The sequence below is a fragment of the Amblyraja radiata genome, chromosome 1 (assembly GCF_010909765.2).
Source record: "Amblyraja radiata isolate CabotCenter1 chromosome 1, sAmbRad1.1.pri, whole genome shotgun sequence".
Taxonomy (NCBI): domain Eukaryota; kingdom Metazoa; phylum Chordata; class Chondrichthyes; order Rajiformes; family Rajidae; genus Amblyraja; species Amblyraja radiata.
In genome coordinates this window covers 125550819-125573261 of record NC_045956.1, presented here as the reverse complement: position 1 = coordinate 125573261, position 22443 = coordinate 125550819, and the positions used below count along the sequence as shown (strand labels likewise).

Sequence of the window (22443 nt, the reverse complement as noted above, 5' to 3'; positions counted from 1 at the left end):
GGTAGTGACCCAATCAACAATGGACTTTCAAAAAGTCTTTGCCAAGGTTCCACACAAGAGATTAGAGCACATGGTATTGGGGGTAGGGTATTGACATGGATAGAGAACTGGATGGCAGACAGAAAGCAAAGAGTAGGAATTAACGGGTCCTTTTCAGAATGGCAGGCAGTGACTAGTGGGGTGCCGCAAGGCTCAGTGCTGGGACCCCAGTTATTTACAATATATATTAACGATTTAGTCGAGGGAATTAAATGTAACATCTCCAAGTTTGCAGATGACACAAAGCTGGGTGGGAGTGTGAGCTGTGATGAGAATGCTATGAGGCTGCAGGGTGGGTTGGGATAGGTTGGGTGAGTGGGCAGAAGCATGGCAGATGCACCATAATGTGGATAAATGTGAGGTTATCTCCTTTGGTGGCAAGAACAAGAAGACAGATTATTATCTGAATGATGTCAGATTAGGAAAAGGGAGATGCAACGAGATCTGGGTGTCCTTGTACATCAGTCACTGAAAGTAAGCATCCAGGTACAACAGGCAGTGAAGAAAGAAAATAGCATGTTGGCCTTCATATCGAGAGGATTTGAGTATGGAGCAAGGATGTCCAACTGCAGTTGTACAGGTACAGTTGAGACCACACCTGGAATATTGTGTGCAGTTTTGGACTACTAATTTGATGGACATTCTTGCTTTTGAGGGAATGCAGCGTAGATTCACCAGGTTAATTCCCTGGATGGCGGGACTGATATATGATGAAAGAATGGATCGACTGGGCTTATATTCACTGGAATTTAGAAGGATGAGAGGGCATCTTATAGAAACATATAAAATTCTTAGGGGATTGGACAGGCTAGACAAAAATGTTCCCGATATTGGGGGAGTCCAGAACCAGGGGTCATGGTTTAAGATTAAGCGGTAGGCCATTTGGGACTGAGATGAGGAAAAACTTTTTCACCCAGAGAGTTGTGAATCTGTGGAATTCCCTGCCACAGAAGGCAGTGGAGGCCAATTCACTGGATGTTGCCAAGAGTTAGATTTAGCTCTTAGGGTTAACGGAATCAAGAGATATGGGGAAAAAGCTGGAACGGGGTACTGATTTTGGATGATCAGCCATGATCATATTGAATGGCAGTACCGCACGAAGGGCTGAATGGCCTACTCCTGCACCGATTGCCTATGTTTCTATGTTTAACAATGGTGCCGGAAATGCTTGAGAGCCTCAAGTTCCTTGCCATAAATATTACCAACGATCTGTCGTGGACCAATCTCTTTGAAGTGATAGCCAAGAAGGCACACAAATGCCTCTGCTTCCTTAGGAGACTAAGGAATGTCTCCAATGACTCTTTACAATCTTCAATAGATGCACCAGAGAAAACATAGTCTGGTTGCATCACAGCTTGGTTTGAGAACAGCTCTGTCGCCCAGTCCATCTCACAGACAAAACTCCCCACCATTGACACCATCTACACTTCAAGATGTCTCGGCAAAGCAGCCAACATAATCAAAGATTTGCCCCACACTGGTCATTCCTTCTTCTCTCTGCTCCTGTGGCGCAGCGGTAGAGTTGCTCACTTACAGCGATTGGAGCGCCGGAGACCCAGGTTCGATCCCGACTACGGGTGCTGTTTGTACAGAGTTTTGTATGTTCTCCCCGTGACCTGCGTGAGTTTTCTCCGAGATCTTCGGTTTCCTCCCACACACCAAAGACGTACAGGTTTGTAGGTTAATTGGCTTGGTAAATGTCAAAATTGTCCCTAGTGGGTGTAGGATAGTGTTAATGTGCGGGGATTGCTGGTTGGCACAATCCCGGTGGGCTGAAGGGCCTGTTTCCGCACTGTATCGCTAAACTAAAGAAGGTACAGAAGCTTGAAAGTTGCAAAACCAGGCTCAGGAATAGCTCCTCCCCTTCTGTTAACAGGCTTCTGAACAGTCCTTCCTTCAGCTTAGGTACTATCCGATTCATCTCTACCCCATTGCGGACATTGGACATTGCCTCTGGAACTGGTGCGCTACAATGCTGAGAACCATATTCTGGACTCCTCTTTGCTCTACATATTATACTTGAGTTTGACTTGATTGGAAAAAAAAAAAAAAAGATTTTAAAGGATTGTATATATATATATATATCGTTTTAATTATCTGATTGGATAGTAGGCAAAACAAATCTTTGAACTCCACCTTGACACATGTGACAACAGTAAGATCCAACTATTCTAAGACTTTATGTAAGAACCAGTCTTCAGCCTATGCTGACACACTTCCCCCATTGAGCTCTTATCTTATGCACCAGCCTTATATGTGGCATTTTATCAGCAGTTTCCATTCATTTTGGAAGTAGTACAGATTTATCTATGAATGGAAATCTGTAATTGGTTGATAGGAAGTGAGTTAGTTTTACCCAACTGCAAGAAAATAACATCCTGTATATCGAACACACCAAGATATATTTCATTCTGAAGACATGGAAAACATTCAGGCACCCTTGGGATTGGGGCATGTTTGGTTGGTTCACTGCATGAGACTTCCAACGAGATGTATCAAAAAAATGTCCCATTAAATTCTTAATTTTGTAATTTCACAAGCTTTACCTTGTAACAGTGTTTACAATTTAGATCCCTTCCTTATCTGGTTCCTCCTCTCCGTCTCTAAACACCCCCACATAGTTCCACCTGCCGAATGCTTGTTTTTCCTTATCTGTTTCCACCTATTATCCATCAGCCTGTGCCTAAGCACCACTCTCCCCCTTTTCCTCCTGTTCATCACCCCCAACTCACCTGTCATCTCCCAGTCAGCTTAGACCGGCAACCTTCTCTCCATACTCTCAGTTCCGATACAGGGTCACAAACTAAAACATCGACTAACCATTTGCTTGCACAGATGCTGCTCGTCCTGTTGAATTCCTCCAGCAGTGTGCTTTTACTTCAGATTCCAGCATCTGCAGTCTCATGTCTCCATTGTAACAAGGGTTAATCTATCTCTAAACTCCAGCCCCTTTGCAATAACAGGAAATATACCTTTTGCCTTCCAAACTACTCGTTGCATGCCCACTTTTGTGATTCATGCCCAAAACATCTAGATCCATCGGCACGCCACTACTCATTTGCAATCTCTCTTTCCAATTAGAGAATAGTCTGCTCTTTGATTTTTTTTCAGCTAAAGTGCACCACTTCGCAATTAGATACCACATGTTGATTTTTCAACTACAGTACTTATTGAACTGATCAATATTCTGTTTTAGTTCAAATACCATATCACAGAATGCCCTCTCCTATTTGTGTGTCTCCTCTTCCTCCTCCTTCAAGTGACTGATATAGACAGGAAATAATTGGGGACCATGAACAGATTAATGGGGGCACTCTACACTCTAATGACACCCTTCCAACCTGCCAAAGATGCAACTATTCTAATACTTTATGCAATAACCGGTCTTCAGCCTATGCTGACGCACATCCCCCATTGAGCTCTTATCTTATGCACCAGACTTTTATGTGACACTTTATCAGCAGTTTCCGTTCAATTTGCAAGTAGTACAGATTTATCTATGAATGAAAATCTGTAAATTGGTTGATAGGAAGTGAGTTAATTTTATCCAACTGCAAGAAAATAACATCCTGTATAGCGAACACACCAAGATATATTTCATTCTGAAGACATGGAAAACATTCAGACACCTTTGGGATTGGGGCATGTGTTTGGTTGGCTCACTGCATGAGGTAATGTGTGATTTCCAATGAGATGGATCAAAAAAAAATGTTCCATTAAATTCTTCATTTTGTAATTACAGTGTATAATTCTTGAAACTTTGATTTGTAAAGTTGTACATCAAATAGTGGATGTTCCATTTTTGGTAATGCCTTTGAATGTCAAAAAAAAATGGTTGGACTCACTCTGGTCAGCAATGATCGTCTGGCACCTGTGTGAAATGCATGCTACTTGCAGCAGCAGCGAACCACAGGCCAACTGGGATTCCCCCAGCTACCTCTTTGATCCTTGTTCAATGCAGGTTCAATTCAAGGTGGAGTTTAGTTTAGTTTATTTTGTTTAGAGATAAGCGTGGAAGCAGGCACTTTGGCCTACTGAGTCCACACCGACCAGCGATCCCCACACAATAACACTATCCTACACACATCAGGGACAATTTACAGTTTTACTGAAGCCAATTAGCCTCCAAACCTGTACGTCTTTGGATTGTGGGAGAAAACCGGAGGACCTGGAGAAAACCCATGCAGGTCACAGGGAGAATGTACAAACTCATACTCGCAGCATGGTCAACACAAGGTCGTAGGAGGTCTTCTTAACTCTCCTTCATGCTCGAGAGTGGTCTCTGCGTACTCGAGGCCTCAGCTAGGTCGTCATGTTATTCGTAGGTAATAGAGGGTAGTCGAGGGTAGTTGAAGGTAGTTGTAGATAGTCTTCATCATAGTCGAAGGGAGGTCGAAGGAGGTCGTCTTCACTCTCCACATTTCGGTGTCCAATTTTCCTGAAGTTAGTCGTAGCTAGTCGTAGCTAGTCTTCAACATAGTCGAAGGAGGTCGAAGGGGGTCTTCAACATAGTCGAAGGAGGTCTTCAACATGTCATTTTTTTTTCAAACTCTCCTAAACTCGCCAATTAAGTCGCCCAAGTGGAACAGGCCCTATAGGTGCTTTCCATTTAAATATTTTAAAGTTAGCTTAATCTTCTTGTTTCGTTGTAAATGTATTGGTATCCTTTTAGTTAACTTTATTTTTAAAGTTTGAAATGAATTTTAAATAAAAATGTTGGCATTTTAACAGTTTTTAAATGTCTTTGCAGATCAGAGGCATTTAAAAAGGTGAATAAAAGCCCCTAGCTTTGACAAGCAGCAAAGCATTACTTCCAGCTTGCCCTTCACTCAAATGACCTCAGCTTGAGACCTACTTGCAGCTGAAGCCTTACTGTGCTCATATCCAACTTCCACTGCAATGAGTCATACCAGTTGACGAGAATAACATAAGACAGGCTCTTTGGCTCACAATGTACGTGCTGAACATGATGCCGTTAAACTAGTTTTCTCTGTCTGCATGTGATCCAAATCCTTCCATTCTCTGTTTATTCATATGCCTATCCAAAAGCCTCTTAAATACCACCATCGCATTTGACTCCACAACCACCCCTGGAAGCAAGTTCCTGGCCTGGTACCCATCACTCTCTTGTGAAAGAATTGACCCGCACATCACTTTAAACTTTGCCCATCTCACCTTTAAACTATGCCCTCTAGTCTTTGACATTTACAATCTAGGAAAGTGGTTCTAACTGCCTACCCAATCTATGCCTCTCATAATTTTAATGTTTCAGAAAAAACAATCCATCTTTGTCCAACCACTCCTTATAGTTCAAACCCATCTTGTCCTTTCTAGTAAACATCTTCTGCACCCTCTCCAAAGCCTCCACATCATTCCTGCGTTAGGGCAATCACCAAATATGGCCTAACCAAAGTCCTATAAAGCTGCAACATGACTTCATGCCTGTTATACTCAATGCCCCGACCTATGAAGGCAAGCTTCCAATACGTCTTCTTTATCACTCAGTCTACTGGTGTTGCCATATTCAGAGAGCTATGGACATGGACTTCAAGATCCCTCTGTGCATCAGTGCTGGTATGGGTCTTGCCATTGACTACATACTTTTCCCTTGCATTCACCCTTCCACTTTCCAAGATAGTAATAATAATAATCTTTTATTGTCATTGCACATAGGTGCAACGAGATTTGGTATGCAGCTTCCACCCAATAGTCATAACTTAAACAACTAATAAAATTTAGATACCCCGAGAAACATGATTTATAAAAAAAAAAGAGAACAGTAAAACAGTCTAAAGTGCAAATGTGTCTGTGCCGGGTCGATGTGCGTGAATACAGTTCATGGAGGTGGAGGGGGGGGGCACTCAGCAGGGCCGGTTCAGAGCAGTGATAGCTCTGGGGATGAAGCTGTTCCTGAGTCTGGAGGTGCGGGCGTAGAAGGCCTTGTAACGTCTGCCAGAAGGTAGGAGTTCGAACAGACTATTACAAGGGTGTGAGGAGTCTTTGTGGATGCTGACGCCTTCCTGAGGCACCATGTGTAGTAGATGCCCTCCAAGGCTGGTAGCTGTGACCCAATAATCTTCTGCGCCCTGTGGACGACGTGCTGAAGAGCTCTCCTCTACGCCTCCGTGCAGCTGAGATACCACACAGAGATGCCATGTGTTTGTATGCTCTCTGTGGTGCTGCGGTTAGATAGATAACTCTATCTACCGTTCTTCTGCCCGTTTCTATAGCTGATCTAAATCCCATTGTATACTTTGATAACCTTCCTCACTGTCCGCAACTCCACCAAACGTGCCAACTGACCCATCTACATTTACATCCAAATCGTTCAGATATATCACAAACAATAGAGGTCCCAGCACAGATCCCAGTGGAACTCCACAGGTCATAGACCTCCAGCCAGAATAACATTCTTCCACCACAATCCTGTTTTCTACAAGTCAAGGAGATTGAACCTGCATACCTAACTGAAAAAAATGCACGCACACTGAGATCATGATGGCGACTTCTAGCAGAGCGGTCAGATTCACCTCCTTCCATCCCATTATTTCCTCATGGAAGTAAAAATCAAAGCATAGAAATTGACATATTCCTCCTTTCAACTCCTCTGTAACCTGAATTTTGTGATTAAAAAAAGTCAGGCAACTTTAAATGCTTAGGATCAAGATATTCACATTCATATTTAAAAGGCAAATCCTATCCTGACTTTCATTTCGTAAGAAGGATTTCGGCCCCAAACGTTGCCTATTTCCTTCGCTCCATAGATGCTGCCTCACCCGCTGAGTTTCTCCAGCATTTTTGTCTACTTTCATTTCCCTTATTTGTGGTGTGGCGTTGCAAGCACGCCCAAAATAGTTTTCAACAACTTATTTTCATTTGACAAATAATGTCACTTTTTCTTCAAAGACCAAATTAACAATTCTGACTCAAGCAGTGCAGTAACTACATGCTATGCAAAATATCTTTAATCTTCACTGGAAATGATTAAATTATCCATTAAATTGTTCTGTTTTAGTCATTGCCGCCAGAATCAAGAAGATTCACGCTTCTGATTCTGATGAAGGATCTTCAAACAAAAACACTTTTTTTCTCTATCTTAGTAAGACATGCACATACTGTAGCTTTCTGCTTGGCCTAAATTTAAAAAAAAAACAGGTGTGACAAAGGAGAGTCGACCACTGTCACATTGGCTGACTGGTCCAACATTTGCCATCAGGGGCAGGGGCTATAATTCAGTTTAGTTTAGTTTAATTTTGAGATACAATGATGAAACAGGCCCTTCGGCCCACTGAGTCTGTGCCAACCAGCGATCACCCGTACACTAGTTCTATCCTGCACTCTAGGGACAATTGACAGAACCCAATTAAGTTCAAGTTCAAGTTACATTTATTGTCACATGCACCAATTGGTGCAGTGAGATTTGAGTTACCATACAGTCATACGAATAAAAAAAAACACAATACACGATAGAGTTTAACATTTTTTAATTTTTAATTTTAATTTTTAACTTAACTTGACTCTCTGAATAGCCGCACAAGAGTTCCTATGTGTGTAAGCACAAATGGCAAATAAAGTTTTTGACCTTTGACCTTTGAATTTAGAAGGATGAGAAGGGATCTTATTGAAACATATAAGATAATTAAGGGACAGAACATTTCTGGTGACCGAGTGCATCCAGCGCTAACTGCCTTGATACTGATAAACAGAGGCACAACTAGTTATGATAGATACAAAATGCTGGAGTAACTCAGTTTTGGGACTAGAAGGGTCTCGACCCGAAACGGCACCCATTCCTTCTCTCCAGAGATGCTGCCTGTCCAGCTGAATTACTCCAGCATTTTGTGTCTATCTTCGGTCTAAACCAACATCTATAGTTCCTTCCTACACGTCCCAACTAGTTAGTTTGGCTATTCTCAGGAGGTGGCTGGGAGCCTTAGCAGCATCGCCCTTTACGGAAATAACACCAAGCTCCAGCTGCCCCTGAAGTCGCTGGAGGAGGTGTTTAAGGTGACTCGGGCCAGAGAGCTGATGCTGTACAGGGACTCCAGTGATCCCACGGTGGCTCAAGCAGGGGTGGAGGTGAAAACTGGGAGGAAGTGGAGAGCCGGCGAAGCCGTGCTGCAAGCAGAGTCCCGGATACGCCACAGAGTCCTGGTGGGAGCAGTGACTCGGGGAAGAGCTGGCCTGGGAATCTTCCCAACTCCCCAGTTTGACAAGACCAAGGGGAAGGAGAGGTGCAGGTTGGTCCAGGAGGAAGTGAGGGCAGTGGTGGAGGAGGAGAGGTGTACCAGAGCAGTTGGATTGAGGCAGCAGGGAGCCTGGACAAGGAGGGAGCAGGCCATGGACCGAAAAATCACATGGACTGAGCTCTGGCATGCTGAACCACCAAGTTCCTGGTCCAGGCAGTGTATGATGTCCTGCCCAGTCCATTGAACCTCTTCATCTGGGGCAAATTCATCCAGATTGCCCGCAATGCTCAGGCAAGGGGACGTTGGAACACATCCTGAGCTGCTGCCCAAAGGCTCTTGGGCAGGGCCGGTACACCTGACGTCATGACCAGGTTCTTAAACCCATTGCAGAAGTCATCAGCATGGAAACCAGCAGCTGCAGACGAGAATGCCCCACCACCCAGATGATCACCTTCGTGAAGGCCGGAGTGCAGCTGCCAAGCTGACCTGGAGTATTGCGTACAGTTTTGGTCTCCAAAATCTGAGGAAAGACATTCTAGAGGGAGTACAGAGAAGGTTCACCAGACTGATTCCTGGGATGTCAGGACTTTCATATGAAGAAAGACTGAATAAACACTGCTTGTACTCGCTAGAATTTAGAAGATTGAGGAGGGATCTTATAGAAACTTACAAAATTCTTAAGGGGTTGGACAGGCTAGATGCAGGAAGATTGTTCCTGATGTTGGGGAAGTCCAGAACAAGGGATCACAGTTTAAGGATAAGGGGAAATCCTTTAGGACCGAGATGAGAAAAACATTTTTCACACAGAGAGTGGTGAATCTCTGAAACTCCCTGCCACAGAAGGTAGTTGAGGCCAGTTCATTGGCTATATTTAAGAGGGAGTTAGATGTGGCCCTTGTGGCTAAAGGGATCAGGGGGTATGGAGAGAAGGCAGGTACAGGATACTGAGTTGGATGATCAGCCATGATCATATTGAATGGCGGTGCAGGCTCGAAGGGCCGAATGGCCTACTTCTGCACCCATTTTCTATGTTTCTATGTTAAGAACCTCAGCAATCAGGAATCAGTCAGGAATCCTGGCGACTGCGCAGGACTGGCAGCTTTCCGTAGACCTGGTGAAACAGCTGAAGTTCCCACAGCACATTGCCACGACCACCCTGAGGCCAGACATCCTCCTGGTCTCAGAGGCGACCAAAAACATCATCTTGTTGGAACTGACAGTGCCGTGGGAGGATCGCCTGGAGGAGGCCCACGAGAGGATGATGACGAAGTATGAAGAGCTGGTCATAGACTGCCACAAGCACGGCTGGAAGGCAAGGTGTATGCCCATCGAGGTTGGCTGAAGAGGTTTTGCAGGGCAATTGCTCTACAAAGCCTTGAGTGCACTGGGCATAAACGGAGTGGCGAGGAGAAAGGCCATCATGATCACCACAGAGGCAGCGGAGAAGGCCTCGAGATGGCTCTGGATCAGGACAGAAGGTCCATGTGGAGGAGCGAATGCCACCTGAACACAAGTCGTGGTCTGATCAACCATGGCTTGGTCGCTTGGGTGTGGGTGTCTGATGTTGAAAGACCCGAAACACCCAATGACCCCAGGTTACATCACTGATGATGTGTTCAGGAGCATCTATAGATGTATTTGTAATTGGACACGCTAGAGGCAGGAAACATGTTCCCGATGTTGGGGGAGTCCAGAACCAGGGGCCACGGTTTATGAATAAGGGGTAGGCCATTTAGAACAGAGATGAGGAAAAATCTTTTCACCCAGGGCGTTGTGAATCTGTGGAATTCTCTGCCTCAGAAGGCAGTTGAGGCCGATTCTCTGGATGCTTTCAAGAGAGTTGGATAGAGCTCTTAAATATAGCGGAGTCAAGGGATATGGGAAGAAGGCAGGAACGGGATACTGATTGTGTATGATCAGCCATGATCACAGTGAATGTCGGAGCTGGCTCGAAGGGCCAAATGGCCTATTCCTGCACCTATTGTCTATTGGAAGCAGAGGGAGAAGGTGAAAGGTTGTTTCACGGACTGGAGGCGTGTGACTAGTAATGTGCTTCCGGGTTTGGCGTTGGAACCATGCTGTTTGTCATCTATATCAATGAGTGTAGGAAGGAACTGCAGATGCTGGTTTAAATCGAATATACACAAAATGCTGGAGTATCTCAGCGGGACAGGCTGCATCTCTGGAGAGAAGGAATGGGTAATGTTTCGGGTCGAGACAGGTGTGAAGACGGATCTCGACCCGAAACATCACCCATTCCTTCTCTCCAGAATGCTGCCTGTCCCACTGAGTTACTTCAGCAATTTGTGTCGACCGATATCAATTGAATTGAATGAATTTATGTAATTCAAAAAAATTTGAATGAAATGTCGTTACCATACAGTCATAACAATAAAAAACAAACAAAACATACAATTACATAAATTTAACAATACAGCCATCACTATTCTCCTCCAGGCACCTCCTCACTGTGATGGAAGGTAAAACAAACTTATCGCTTCCTTGCTTCGTCTCCCGAGGTCAGACAGTCAAACTGCTGCGTCGAGGCCATCGAGGCTCCTGATATTGAAGCCCTCGCCGGTGTATAAGATCATGAGAGGATTAGAGAGGGTAAATGCACAGTCTTTTACTCAGAGTAGGGGTATCAAGAACCAGAGGACATAGGTTTAAGGTGAGGGGGGAAAAATTTAAATAGGAACCTGAGGGGCAACTTTTTTTTACACAAGAGGTGATATAGAACGGGCTCCCAGCAGAGGTATTTGACGCAAGTACCATCACAATGTTGAAAAAATATTTTGATAGGTACATTAGATATGAAAGGTTTAGAGGGATATGGGCCAAATGCAGGCAGATAGAATTAGTGTAGATGGGGCAAGTTGGGCCAAAGGGCCTGTTTCCACACTGTGTGACTCTATGGATTTTGACAGGACTTAAAACCTATAGAGCCAAAGCCAAATGTTTATCAATTGATTGCCTACGTACCTAAATGGTAGAAAGGGTGTTTTAACCGTCATATGGTTAAAACGTTGAGTTGTCCCATAATACTTGCCAGTGTTCACTGTCCTCGAGACAGAACATTTCTGGTGACCGAGTGCATCCAGCGCTAACTGCTTTGATACTGATAAACAGAGGCCCAACTAGTTATGATAGACACAAAATGCTGCAGTAACTCAGCTGGACAGGCAGCATCTCTGTAGAGAAGGAATGGGTGACGTTTTGGGTCGAGATCCATCTAGTCTGAAGGGTCCGGCCCGAAACGTCACGCATTCCTTCTCTCCAGAGATGCTACCTGTCCAGCTGATTTACTCCAGCATTTTGTGTCAATCTTCGGTCTAAACCTGCATCTACAGTTCCTTCCTACACATCCCAACTAGTTAGTTTGGCTTCAAGACCATCAAAACGGAATATGGTCCAGTGCCATATCAGGTCAGGTTGTAATTAATGCTCTTCTACATTGTATACTTTGGCAATGCAATTCTCACCCTAACCACTTCTATCATTTAACTCTCCATTTCACTTTATCTTTGCTACAACCATATTAAATGTAACCTACTTTTGATCAACAATGCTCTCACTGATACTGCATTGGCCTACTCAACCTCATTTCCAAAATACAGAATTGCCCACCCACTTGTTAGACTTCCTACAGAGTGATGAAAAAAAAATCTATGTACTTCAGGAACTCTGCTTTTCCTTCTATACTAACTGCATTACGGTTAATATTAGGGTAAACAAAACTACTTGTTAATACAGCCCTAGAGTTTGAGGAGATTATCCTGCATAATTTGTCTATTTAACCATCTTGTCAAATTGGACCAATAATAAAACCATCACACTACCAAACACAAAAAAATCATTAACACTAAACTAGTAATTGGGATGTTTTATTTGTTTTTTAAATAGAAAAAGATTACATATACACGCACACAGTGGTTATATAAAAGTTTGAAAAATATTTTTTTATCCAGTGCTCAATTGTGGGTCTTTAAAATTCTGCATTACAAGAAAATGTAATATACCAAACATTAGTAAATCGCCTGAAATCAGCAACATTGAATGTAGTACACAAAACCAGAAGAGACATGCATTTAATAGTCTGGTTTAGTCATGCAAGTGTAACAGAAAATCTACATTGTCGAGAGATTTTGGTATTGTCAAAAATACTAGTAAAATAGCAACCTATTTGAATATCCCACCTTCATATTGTAATGTTTTGAGTGCTATTTTCCTTTATCATTGTCTAAACATTGTTAAATAATGGCTCGGAAGGAACCAGATGTTAAATTTAGAAGCCGATTATACTTGTGATGACTCATTTAACTTCCTAATTTTTATGTTTAAATTACTTAATTTAAAGATAGTCTTTTCTCTATTTAAGTATACGTTCATTCCAAAGCAAAGTTTCCCAAGCTATACCAAGAGTTTAGCAGACTGATTATTTTAACCAAATCATTGAACAACCTTAATTACGAGCAGAATTACTCTAGATTTAAGAATATAATTATATAAAGGTTCACTGGAATTTAAGTTTGAATAAACATACTTTTAAAAGTGCCATACATTAATACATTATGATTACAGACTAAAGAAACAAATCTCAAACATACAGAATTTTGTTTGATATAATTACCACCAGATAATACTGATTAATAAGAATATGGATGACACGTTTACTCTTTAAAACATGTACAAAGAGAAGTTTGGTTAGAATTAACATATCCACATAATTCTCCCGTTATGATTAACTTTGTTTAAAAAAAGTGAAAGCTAATGAGTAGCTGCGCCCCAGTGGTATAACTTTTCGAATGCATCTTTTCAACACCAGTAATATGGATCAAAGCTTTTAAAACACCAAATCTTACTGTTAGGCACTTACAAAGATAAACTTCATAAAATAAAATGTTTGTGTTTAAATATTATTAACAGAAATAAAGCTTAAAATCATCATCAGATCAAACAGCATCTGTGGAGAGAGAAATAGACAATGTTTCAGGTTGATAACCTGTTATTGATGAAAGCTCAATGACCTGAGACATTAATCTTCTCTCTCTCCAAAATGCTCTGGCCTGTTATGAGCCTCTCACACTTTGTTTTTATCTTAGATTTCTAGCAAGTTTTATTTTTGCTTTTCACAATATTAGCAGATAGATTCAAAGCCCACTACCACCTCCAAATTAGTTATCACCAACCTAAACAACCACCTATATTGGCAATATACTGAACTATTGCTGGATATTTTAAAATTGTTTCCTACTTATATAAATAATACTTTGTCTTATGATTCTTGAAATGCAATAATAGAATAGTCCTGATACATTATTCCCCCGAACAGCACGTGATCACACCAAGCATATCTTCACTTTGGAACACAAACTTTTCAGGAAATTCTTGTGTATTGCATTTAATACACTGTAAATAAAACTTATAATCTGAAGTACATGAGTTAGATTCCAAAAAGGTAAATAATTTGCATTACAACACAATATTCCAGTGTACCTATAAATGCATTTATAGGTACATTGGAATATTGTATTGTAATGTAAAATGACAAATGTTTATAACTGTGGAAAAATGTCATATGGGGGCAATTTGTTACCAAATAGTAGGTGATCTAAATATATTTTAAAAAATCTAAGTTTATATTTTTCCAACATTAGTCCTTCTATTAATACAGAGGAACGGAACAATAAGCGGATCCCTGATAGGAATTGTGGTTTTAGAAATTCCTATCTGAAAAGGGGATGGAGGCAGATTGCACGGTAATTTTTAAAAAGGAAACTAGATAAATAATTGAAGAAAAACTCTGCAGTGTAATGGGGAAAGAAAGGCGAAATGGGATTTGTTAGACTGCTCTTCCACAGAGATTGCATAATGCCATGGTATATCGTTTAGGTATAAATAATTCCTTGATTTTACTATGCTTTGGAGGCAGGAAATTCAGGTTACAAAAAGTTGCCCAGAAAAGGTAAAGGGTGCATAATGAAAATATGAACAAAAGGTTTTTTTTAAAGCTCTGGCAGAACTAGCACCCTTCTTCAGACTGATTGCAGTGGACGGGGGAGGGGGGGGGGGAAGAGGAAACTTTGGGTGGGACAAAGTCTGGCAAGTGATAGGTGGATCCAGGTGAGGATGGTTGGCCAAATACCAGAGATGAAAAGACAAAGTATGAGATGATGAGCGGATTATGAAGCCAGAGAAAGGAATATCGGTATGCGAACAGGGAGCAGGAGAAATGGGTGCAAATCCAGGTAAGGCACATGGAAGAGATGGGAAATCGGAGACGGTGGGAATTTTTGGAGGTTAGTGACCTAAATTTGGTGAATTTAATGTTCAAACTATTAGGTTGTAAGCTACCCAAGCAATTTGCATGGGGTCTTACTCTGGCACTTAAGGAGGCCCAGGACAGTTATGGGAATGGGAAGGGGAGTTAAAATGGTTAGCAAAGGGTGATCAAGCAGGCTGTGGCAGACCGAGCACAAGTGTTCGGCGAAATGGTTGCCTGAAGGGTCCCGACTTAAAACATCATCTATCCATTTTCTCCAGAGATGCTGCCTGCCCCACCGAGTTACTCCAGCACTCTCTTTTCTTTGGTAAAGCAGTATCTGCAGTTCATTACTTCTCCCAAATGTATAGAAAAGTCCTTTTAAGTGTGAAAATTAGAATAATTAAGAATAAGAAACAAAACTAAAGTTTAGACTCTCAATAAAATAAAAATTTCATAATGCATTTAGTCATGAATTTCATGAGGTGCAAAATTATCACCACCATACAGACAAACTACTATTAGCATTCATAATTGAATTACTTTGTCGGCAATGACTTCACCATCACTGCCGGTTAGTAGACATTTCAAAATACTGCCTTTTTTGGGAGAACTAAGACTGCTGTATTTCACATAACACAACACTTACTGCTCCAGTTGCAGTATTCACATTTTGGGTATTTGCAATATCACCCCCCAAATAAACCATGTATTATAAAATTACATTAAAAAAATAAGTAAAAAGCTGTACTTGTGCAAATCATTTCTCTAGTCTGAATCCAGTTTATCTATTGTCAAAAATGTTTGTAGTGTTTTACCACGTCTACACCTAACCATTTCACTGATTTTTTATTTGGAAAAATAAAATGATTCAGTACAGCCAAGGGATAAAATTGGTACATTTTATTTACAATAATTATTAATATCTTTGATTACCTAGATTTATCTTGTACCTTCCAGGTCAAATATGCTTACTACCAGTCCCTGAAAACAATACTGTATATGGAACTAAATATGATAGCCACCATTAGAATTAAAAAAAAAATCAATTGACCTAAATTTGACAAAGAAACTTTATTCGAACAAAAAAAATAACCATACTTAAAGATTATAAACATTTCTCTGGCCCATTGTAATAAAACTAATCTGCTTGACCCGACAACAAAGCACAATGCTTTGCATTTCTTTCTTACCAAAGTGCAATCTTTCTGCCATGCTAACACTTCTAAAATCATCTTCTCGGATTCTGAAATAACCTACGAGGCTAATGGGAGATCTTCATGCAAGGCACGAGTGCCTCGTGGGGCAGGGAATGGATTGGTTTTGGAGGCATGGCATTACTCCTGTTGTTTACCTGGACTTCTTTGGTTTCCTAATGTGTGGAGATCCTGAATGCTTCTTGTGCACTTTGAGCAGTCATGGGCCAGGGATTCCCAAGGGTCAAGGGGAGATAACCTTTTCCAGGGAGCCTTTGACACCATCCTCTTATATTTTCATTCTGTTAAACCTCCCTCTCACCGTAAATCTATGCCCCCTGAGTTTTAAAACTCCTACCATGGGAAACAAACATTGGCTATCTATGCTATGCATAGAATCTCTCCTGATTACTCAATACTCAATGTCATGGTCGATGAAGGCCAGCATGTTATATGCCTTCTTACCCGTGTTCCTATTTTTAGGGAACAAAGTATTTGTACCCCAAGGTCTCTCTGTACAACATTCACTGTGTGTGCCCCACCCCAAGGTAATTCCCCAAATGCATCACCGTGCACATCTAACCTTTCAGACCAGTCTGCCATACAGATCATGTTAAAGGGCATGCTGAAGGTCTTGATCTTCAAACACCACTTTTTCCTCAATTGATCAAAGTTTCTGCAGGTGCAATGAAAGTGATGATGACTTTCATTGCCAATATTTGTCTTTGCTGAGAAAGGACTCATGAGATATGGGAAGCAGTCCTTTTCTCCCCAGGGTCTTGCTGTGAACTTTCATTTTCAGAAAGCATGTTGGTAGAGGACATATGTCTGCAGATGTGAATATACAGTTCATCCCTCTGCTCGTATATTTCAGTGAACGATGATTTTAAGCTTGGGGTATGGATGTGCCCAAGTGCCTGCATTTATTTACTGCAACTCGACTCCTGAGTTAGGGTAACCTTTGTTCAGGAGTGAAGGTAGTCTAGATTCAACAATTTTCCATTAGCCCAGTAGATTGGTGGCAAGATGCAACATTACAGTGAAAAATGCAGAAAAAAAGCATTAGGCAACGACGCAGTTTTGCATGACGCTGGTTTTCATTACGATTGGCTCTGTTGGCTGTTATCAGGCTTGCATGCAATCAAGAAGCATGCGCAAGATGGAAATGAATTTCTGCAGGTAGACAATGCTCCACAGCTTTTCTCAGTTAACAAAATCAAGGGTTTTATTGAGGACGAGAAAAGACCAGGCATCCTTGCGTTTCTCTTTGAGACACACTGTCAAAAGCATGTTCACCACTCCTCTATTTGGATGGATCCCACACCGCAATTCTAGGTTGACAGCAGAGAGACCACACTATATACAAAATCAGAAGTCTAGCTGGAAGTCTTCTTTCTTGATTACAGCATCTGAGGTTCCCTGGAATAACCAACCCCCTCTTTACCAGTGTGGATGACGAGGTCTTGAAATTGTTGCCAAAACTGCTTATGGACAAGATTTAGTACCCTAGCACTGCTCTTGTTGCTACCCTGTTTTGTTTTAGTTGGTGCATGGACATTGTCTCCATGTTGGTCAAAAACAGCGTCAATACTTAACTGAAAAGGCTACTGTGAAATGGAATCAAGGATGTTCACTCCATTCTTGATAAGTTCAACCCCTTTCCTGTCTCTCCTTGGGTGTTCGTATCATGGGTTGATGGGGTTCCTGTAATCTTGTTCTTTAGGTCATGAGTTTTCTGTTGGATCTCAGCCTTCAGGTGCCAATCGAGCATTTATTTTTAATTGAAGCATTGTAAAGGTTTCAATTTGCATTTCTATTGACTGGGAGTCTATTCACAGGTTGGCTGAGGCACTTTCTGGGATGTACTGCACCTTTGCAGGGTACAGGAGCTTCGTTTTCTTTTTATGGTACAATTTCTATTGATAGTGGCGTTTTGGGAGAAGGTTGATGGGAATGAGAGAGTGGACTCTGGGTGATCAGTTGTGCAGTCATCAATGCCTTTTATTGTGGGTTATGTGGCCATCCTTGTACTTTCTTGCTCAGAAAATGATTAACTCCAATACATTCAAGCACTCAGATGGAATTGTTGATATGAGATCTAGTGGTTTTCTCCGACTACAAGGGTGCTACTTGTGACATCTATGCCCCATTTTGCCAGAATTACCCATTTGGAGTTAGTTTTTCTTACTCAATCACATCAGGCCAGAGGGTTATGTATTTTCTTACTCTAGTGTTGAAATCATCTCTGTGGATCACCACCTTCCTCTGAGATACAGACAAGGATTTTTCCTCCCTCACCCCCGCCCCCTTCACACCCCATCAAATCAGAATAGAAGTGCTCAGCCTTATCTATAATAAGATGGACATGCTCACCTATTTCTGCCTTAGCCATCTATTCTCAAGAAACTACTGAGAACAACATCTCTGGCAACAGGTGTATAGGAGCATGACCAAGACAGACCAAGTGTATAGCTGGCTGCTGGACCAGGAACCTGGGTACATGCATGGCCAAAAGCCGGCAGTAAAGTTAAGCATATTCACCGGCACTGGCTAGCAAAGGGACCAGGTTACTTCTGGAAACCAGAAAACAACTCATGCTCCAAAACTGGTGACTATGATTTTACATACACAATATTTAAAGGCATGTTGATACAATGTTCGTAGTATAACTACAATTAGTCAAATTTCAAATGATTTGGGCTTAGGATATAAAGATTAAACAAGAGTCCACATTTTTCCTCATGATCTCCAAAATAAAAGATGTTTCACCTCAAGCACAAAGTGTAGACTTATTTTGACTGAGGCATATAACTGTTATGCTTCACACCCTGAGGCATGTAACTTTGCTGATCAGTTTCTAAACATCTGCTAAATCCCAAAAGGTCGAGTTTGACAACAGTTTGGTTATCATTGCTGGAGAATTCTTCAATAGCTGGACAAGATCCTTCAGAATTCTGGTCGGAAACTTCCATTTGACCCAGTCTGTGGGAGCCACCTTCGTCTATATCACCCATGACTTCACCTTCAGTTGAAGGAAGTTCATTCAAACTGGGCTCCTCATTCAAACTGGGCTTCTTGACATGACAATTTTGTTTAAAATACTGTCTTTTCACTTCCGTACTGCTGCTTCCAAAATTGCCATATGAATGTTCATCAGATATTTCTTCATTTTCTAGAAGAGGCTGAGTTGATTCTGACCGTGAAAAAACTTGAGCTGATGGTTGCTGACGCTTGTAACCATTATCACTCACAAGTACCGTTGAATACTGAACTGTGCTTGTAGTATTCTGTGCTGACTCACTATCGCTATCTGAAACACTTTGCCGAGGGGACGACATACATGAAGAACCTCCAATACCACTGCTGTGCTCTCCTGAAGTACTCTTTTCCTTCTTCAAAGATGACAATTGCTTGATTTCATCCTCATTAGATGGGTATTTATCATCTGCTTCAGCTTCAATAATAGTAACATCAGAAATAAAGCCATCCAGATTCATGGGATCCTTTGGGCCCAGGTTATTCTATTTAAAACAAATAAATGTTGAGTTTAATATGTCATTTATAATCTAAACATGCAAAAGAAACACAACAAAGAACATTGTCAGAAAAGGCAGCGAAAACTCATTCCAAATGATAAATGCAAGGACTAATTTGCATTTTATTGCAAAAAACAAACTGTTGTAGAAACTCGGTCGTCGAGCAGCAGCTGCAGGGGAGAGTGGGGGTAAAGTCCCACTTTTGCGTCATTTGCGTGTCATGCAGATAGCGGGTGAAGATTTTGTACATCCCAAAATCCTGGGGCGCCGCACGCAACTGCGGGTCATTGCCTACGTCACCATGCACCATGCGCGCAACACGTGCGCGGCAAGTGCCACGCAGCACTTCAGTATGAACATGGTTGATCAGATGAGTGGGAGACCCACACCATTTTGTCACCAATTTGAAGGCATGACGTGTGTCATCTATATCTATATCTTCTATACCTATCTATCTATCTTCTATCTATATCTTCTTACTATTACTAAAACTCTCATCTTGTCCTCGTCCGGTTTGCGTTGTTTTTACATTTGCACAATAATGGTACCCTATATCGCTAGGATTTTTTCGCCACCTTACTCACCGTTCTCCTCTGCTCCAAGTGCACGAAGTTTTGTTCCGATCAGTAAAATATTACAAAAGTTGTTGGTTGTTATTCGCCAGGACGGCGATGCCCCTTCCGGCACCCGCTTTCAATCACCGGCGTCGAGAATGAAGCTGAAGGAGCGGAGTGTGGGCTATGTTCCGCGGGCGGGGCTGTTTGCGGGCGGGGGGTGGGCTGTCTTCGTGGGCGGGGGCTGTGAGCGCGGCAGGCGCTGGGGACGGGAGCCGCTGAATGAGTCTGGAGCCGGGTCCTGGAACCGGTGAGTGCGGTCGGAGTCGGGAACCGGTGAGCCAACACACCCTCCTCCCCCGTGTGCACCCCACCCCCCCTCCCCCGCGCGCACCATATTGCTCATCTTAAATACCAGTTGCAATTAAAGCAACAAGTTTCAGGTACTTGAAACAGTAAAGGGCCTGTCCCACGAGCATGCGGCCTGCATGCGTCAAGCGCGACCAAACCGGAAGCGGGGGCCGCGCGGAGGTCGAGTGATCCCCATACAGGGCCGGTCCCACCGGCATGCGCCTGCATGCGGCGAGTGCGACCCAACCGGAAGCGGGGGCCGCGCGGAGGTCGAGTGAGTGACGTGAAGTTCGAGCGAAGTCCGCGGGAAGTTTGCGCGTGATGTACGGCGGCAAGACGTGCATACGGCGTCAAGACGCTGCGTATGCCCTTCGAGGCGGCTGCGGGCCGGCAGGCCGTTGCTGCGCGGAGTTTTTGAACACGGTCAGTTTTTCGGAGCCCCGCGCGATGTCGGGACCAGCTCCGCACAATGCCATACGGCGCCGGCGATCAAAGTGGGACCGGCCCCGCAAGGCCGTACGGCTCAAGCGACCACGTTAGGTCGCGCTTGCCGCATGTAGTCGCATGCTCGTGGGACAGGCCCTTTACTGTTCAGCCTGACCGCCAGAATATTTTGAATAATTTATTTTGTTTCAGATTTTCAACATCTGTGGCATATTTTGGTTTTCAACAGTTTGTGGTAGCTACATACCATTAGACAGATTGGTAGCAGCAGTTTAAAAAAACGTGTCAACTGCATACAATTGCTGTTAGATAACCATCTTTAGACCAGCTTTCACAGCGGGTATCCATTATAACCATATAACAATTACAGCACGGAAACAGGCCATCTCGGCCCTTCTAGTCCGTGCCGAACACTTATTCTCCCCTAGTCCCATCTACCTGCACTCAGACCATAACCCTCCATTCCTTTCCCGTCCATATACCTATCCAATTTATTTTTAAATGATAAAATCGAACCTGCCTCCACCACTTCCACTGGAAGCTCATTCCACACAGCTACCACTCTGAGTAAAGAAGTTATGTTATAATTATGTTTATCCAAATAAACTAATCATTTAATTTTACTGTATCCCAAAATAATTATTTTGATCACAGATATAATAAAGCAATACATAGAAACATAGAAATTAGGTGCAGGAGTAGGCCATTCGGCCCTTCGAGCCTGCACCGCCATTCAATATGATCATGGCTGATCATCCAACTCAGTATCCCATACCTGCCTTCTCTCCATACCCTCTGATCCCCTTAGCCACAAGGGCCACATCTAACTCCCTCTTAAATATAGCCAATGAACTGGCCTCGACTACCCTCTGTGGCAGAGAGTTCCAGAGATTCATCACTCTCTGTGTGAAAAAAGTTCTTCTCATCTCGGTTTTAAAGGATTTCCCCCTTATCCTTAAGCTGTGACCCCTTGTCCTGGACTTCCCCAACATCGGGAGCAATCTTCCTGCATCTAGCCTGTCCAACCCCTTAAGAATTTTATAAGTTTCTATAAGATGCCCTCTCAATCTCCTAAATTCTAGAGTATAAACCAAGTCTATCCAGTCTTTCTTCATAAGACAGTCCTGATATCCCAGGAATCAGTCTGGTGAACCTTCTCTGCACTCCCTCTAGGGCAATAATGTCCTTCCTCAGATTTGGAGACCAAAACTGTATGCAATACTCCAGGTGTGGTCTCACCAAGACCCTGTACAACTGCAGTAGAACCTCCCTGCTCCTATACTCAAATCCTTTTGCTATGAAAGCTAACATACCATTCGCTTTGGTATCTTACCTTGGCAAGATCTTACCTTGGCAAGATTTCCATTTCTAGATGACCAATCAACAATCTTGCTGTTTGCAGGGTCTGGAACATTTGGCCAAACATAGGTCTTAATCCTGTAAAGAAAAATACTTTTGAAATTAAACCAGTGGATCTCTTATTGCAATTCTCGGTGGGAGCTGGAATATGACTGTTCCTTAATGACAGTTGCTCTACATCCGATATTCAGTGCAACTCGTAAACTAAAATAAAACATTCTGAAGAATTGTCTTAACCCGAAACATTGCCTATGCATGTTCTCCAGAGATGCTGCCTGACCCAGCACTAGAGTTTTTATTCTAATGTAAATGCTTCTCATGCCGTTTGCCACACGTTTCTCAGTTTTGTGTGGAGTTCTAAACTCAGACTGTAACTACTTTTCGACCTTTGATTGTTTTTTTTTGCTCTGACCAATTAGGCATATAACTAATTTTGTACGCTCCTTTACTTGTGTACCTTAAATTGAATTTATTTGTCATTCAAAAAAATTTGAACGAAATGTCGATACCATA

General features: G+C 42.5%; 1 protein-coding gene across 7 annotated transcripts in view; it reads right to left on the bottom strand.

Annotated features, from left to right (window-relative positions):
- Positions 1–18292: 18292 nt before the first annotated feature.
- The window catches only part of il6st (interleukin 6 cytokine family signal transducer), a 74765-nt gene continuing 70614 nt past the window's right edge, over positions 18293–22443 (bottom strand). For all 7 annotated transcript variants that reach the window (XM_033030356.1, XM_033030328.1, XM_033030337.1 and 4 more), the window contains 2 exons: positions 21921–22008; positions 18293–19207 (listed from right to left, as the gene is read on the bottom strand). In XM_033030356.1, coding sequence (XP_032886247.1) covers positions 18476–19207; positions 21921–22008 — 820 coding nt within the window. In that variant the 3' untranslated portion in view covers positions 18293–18475. The remainder of the gene's footprint in view (positions 19208–21920; positions 22009–22443) is intronic.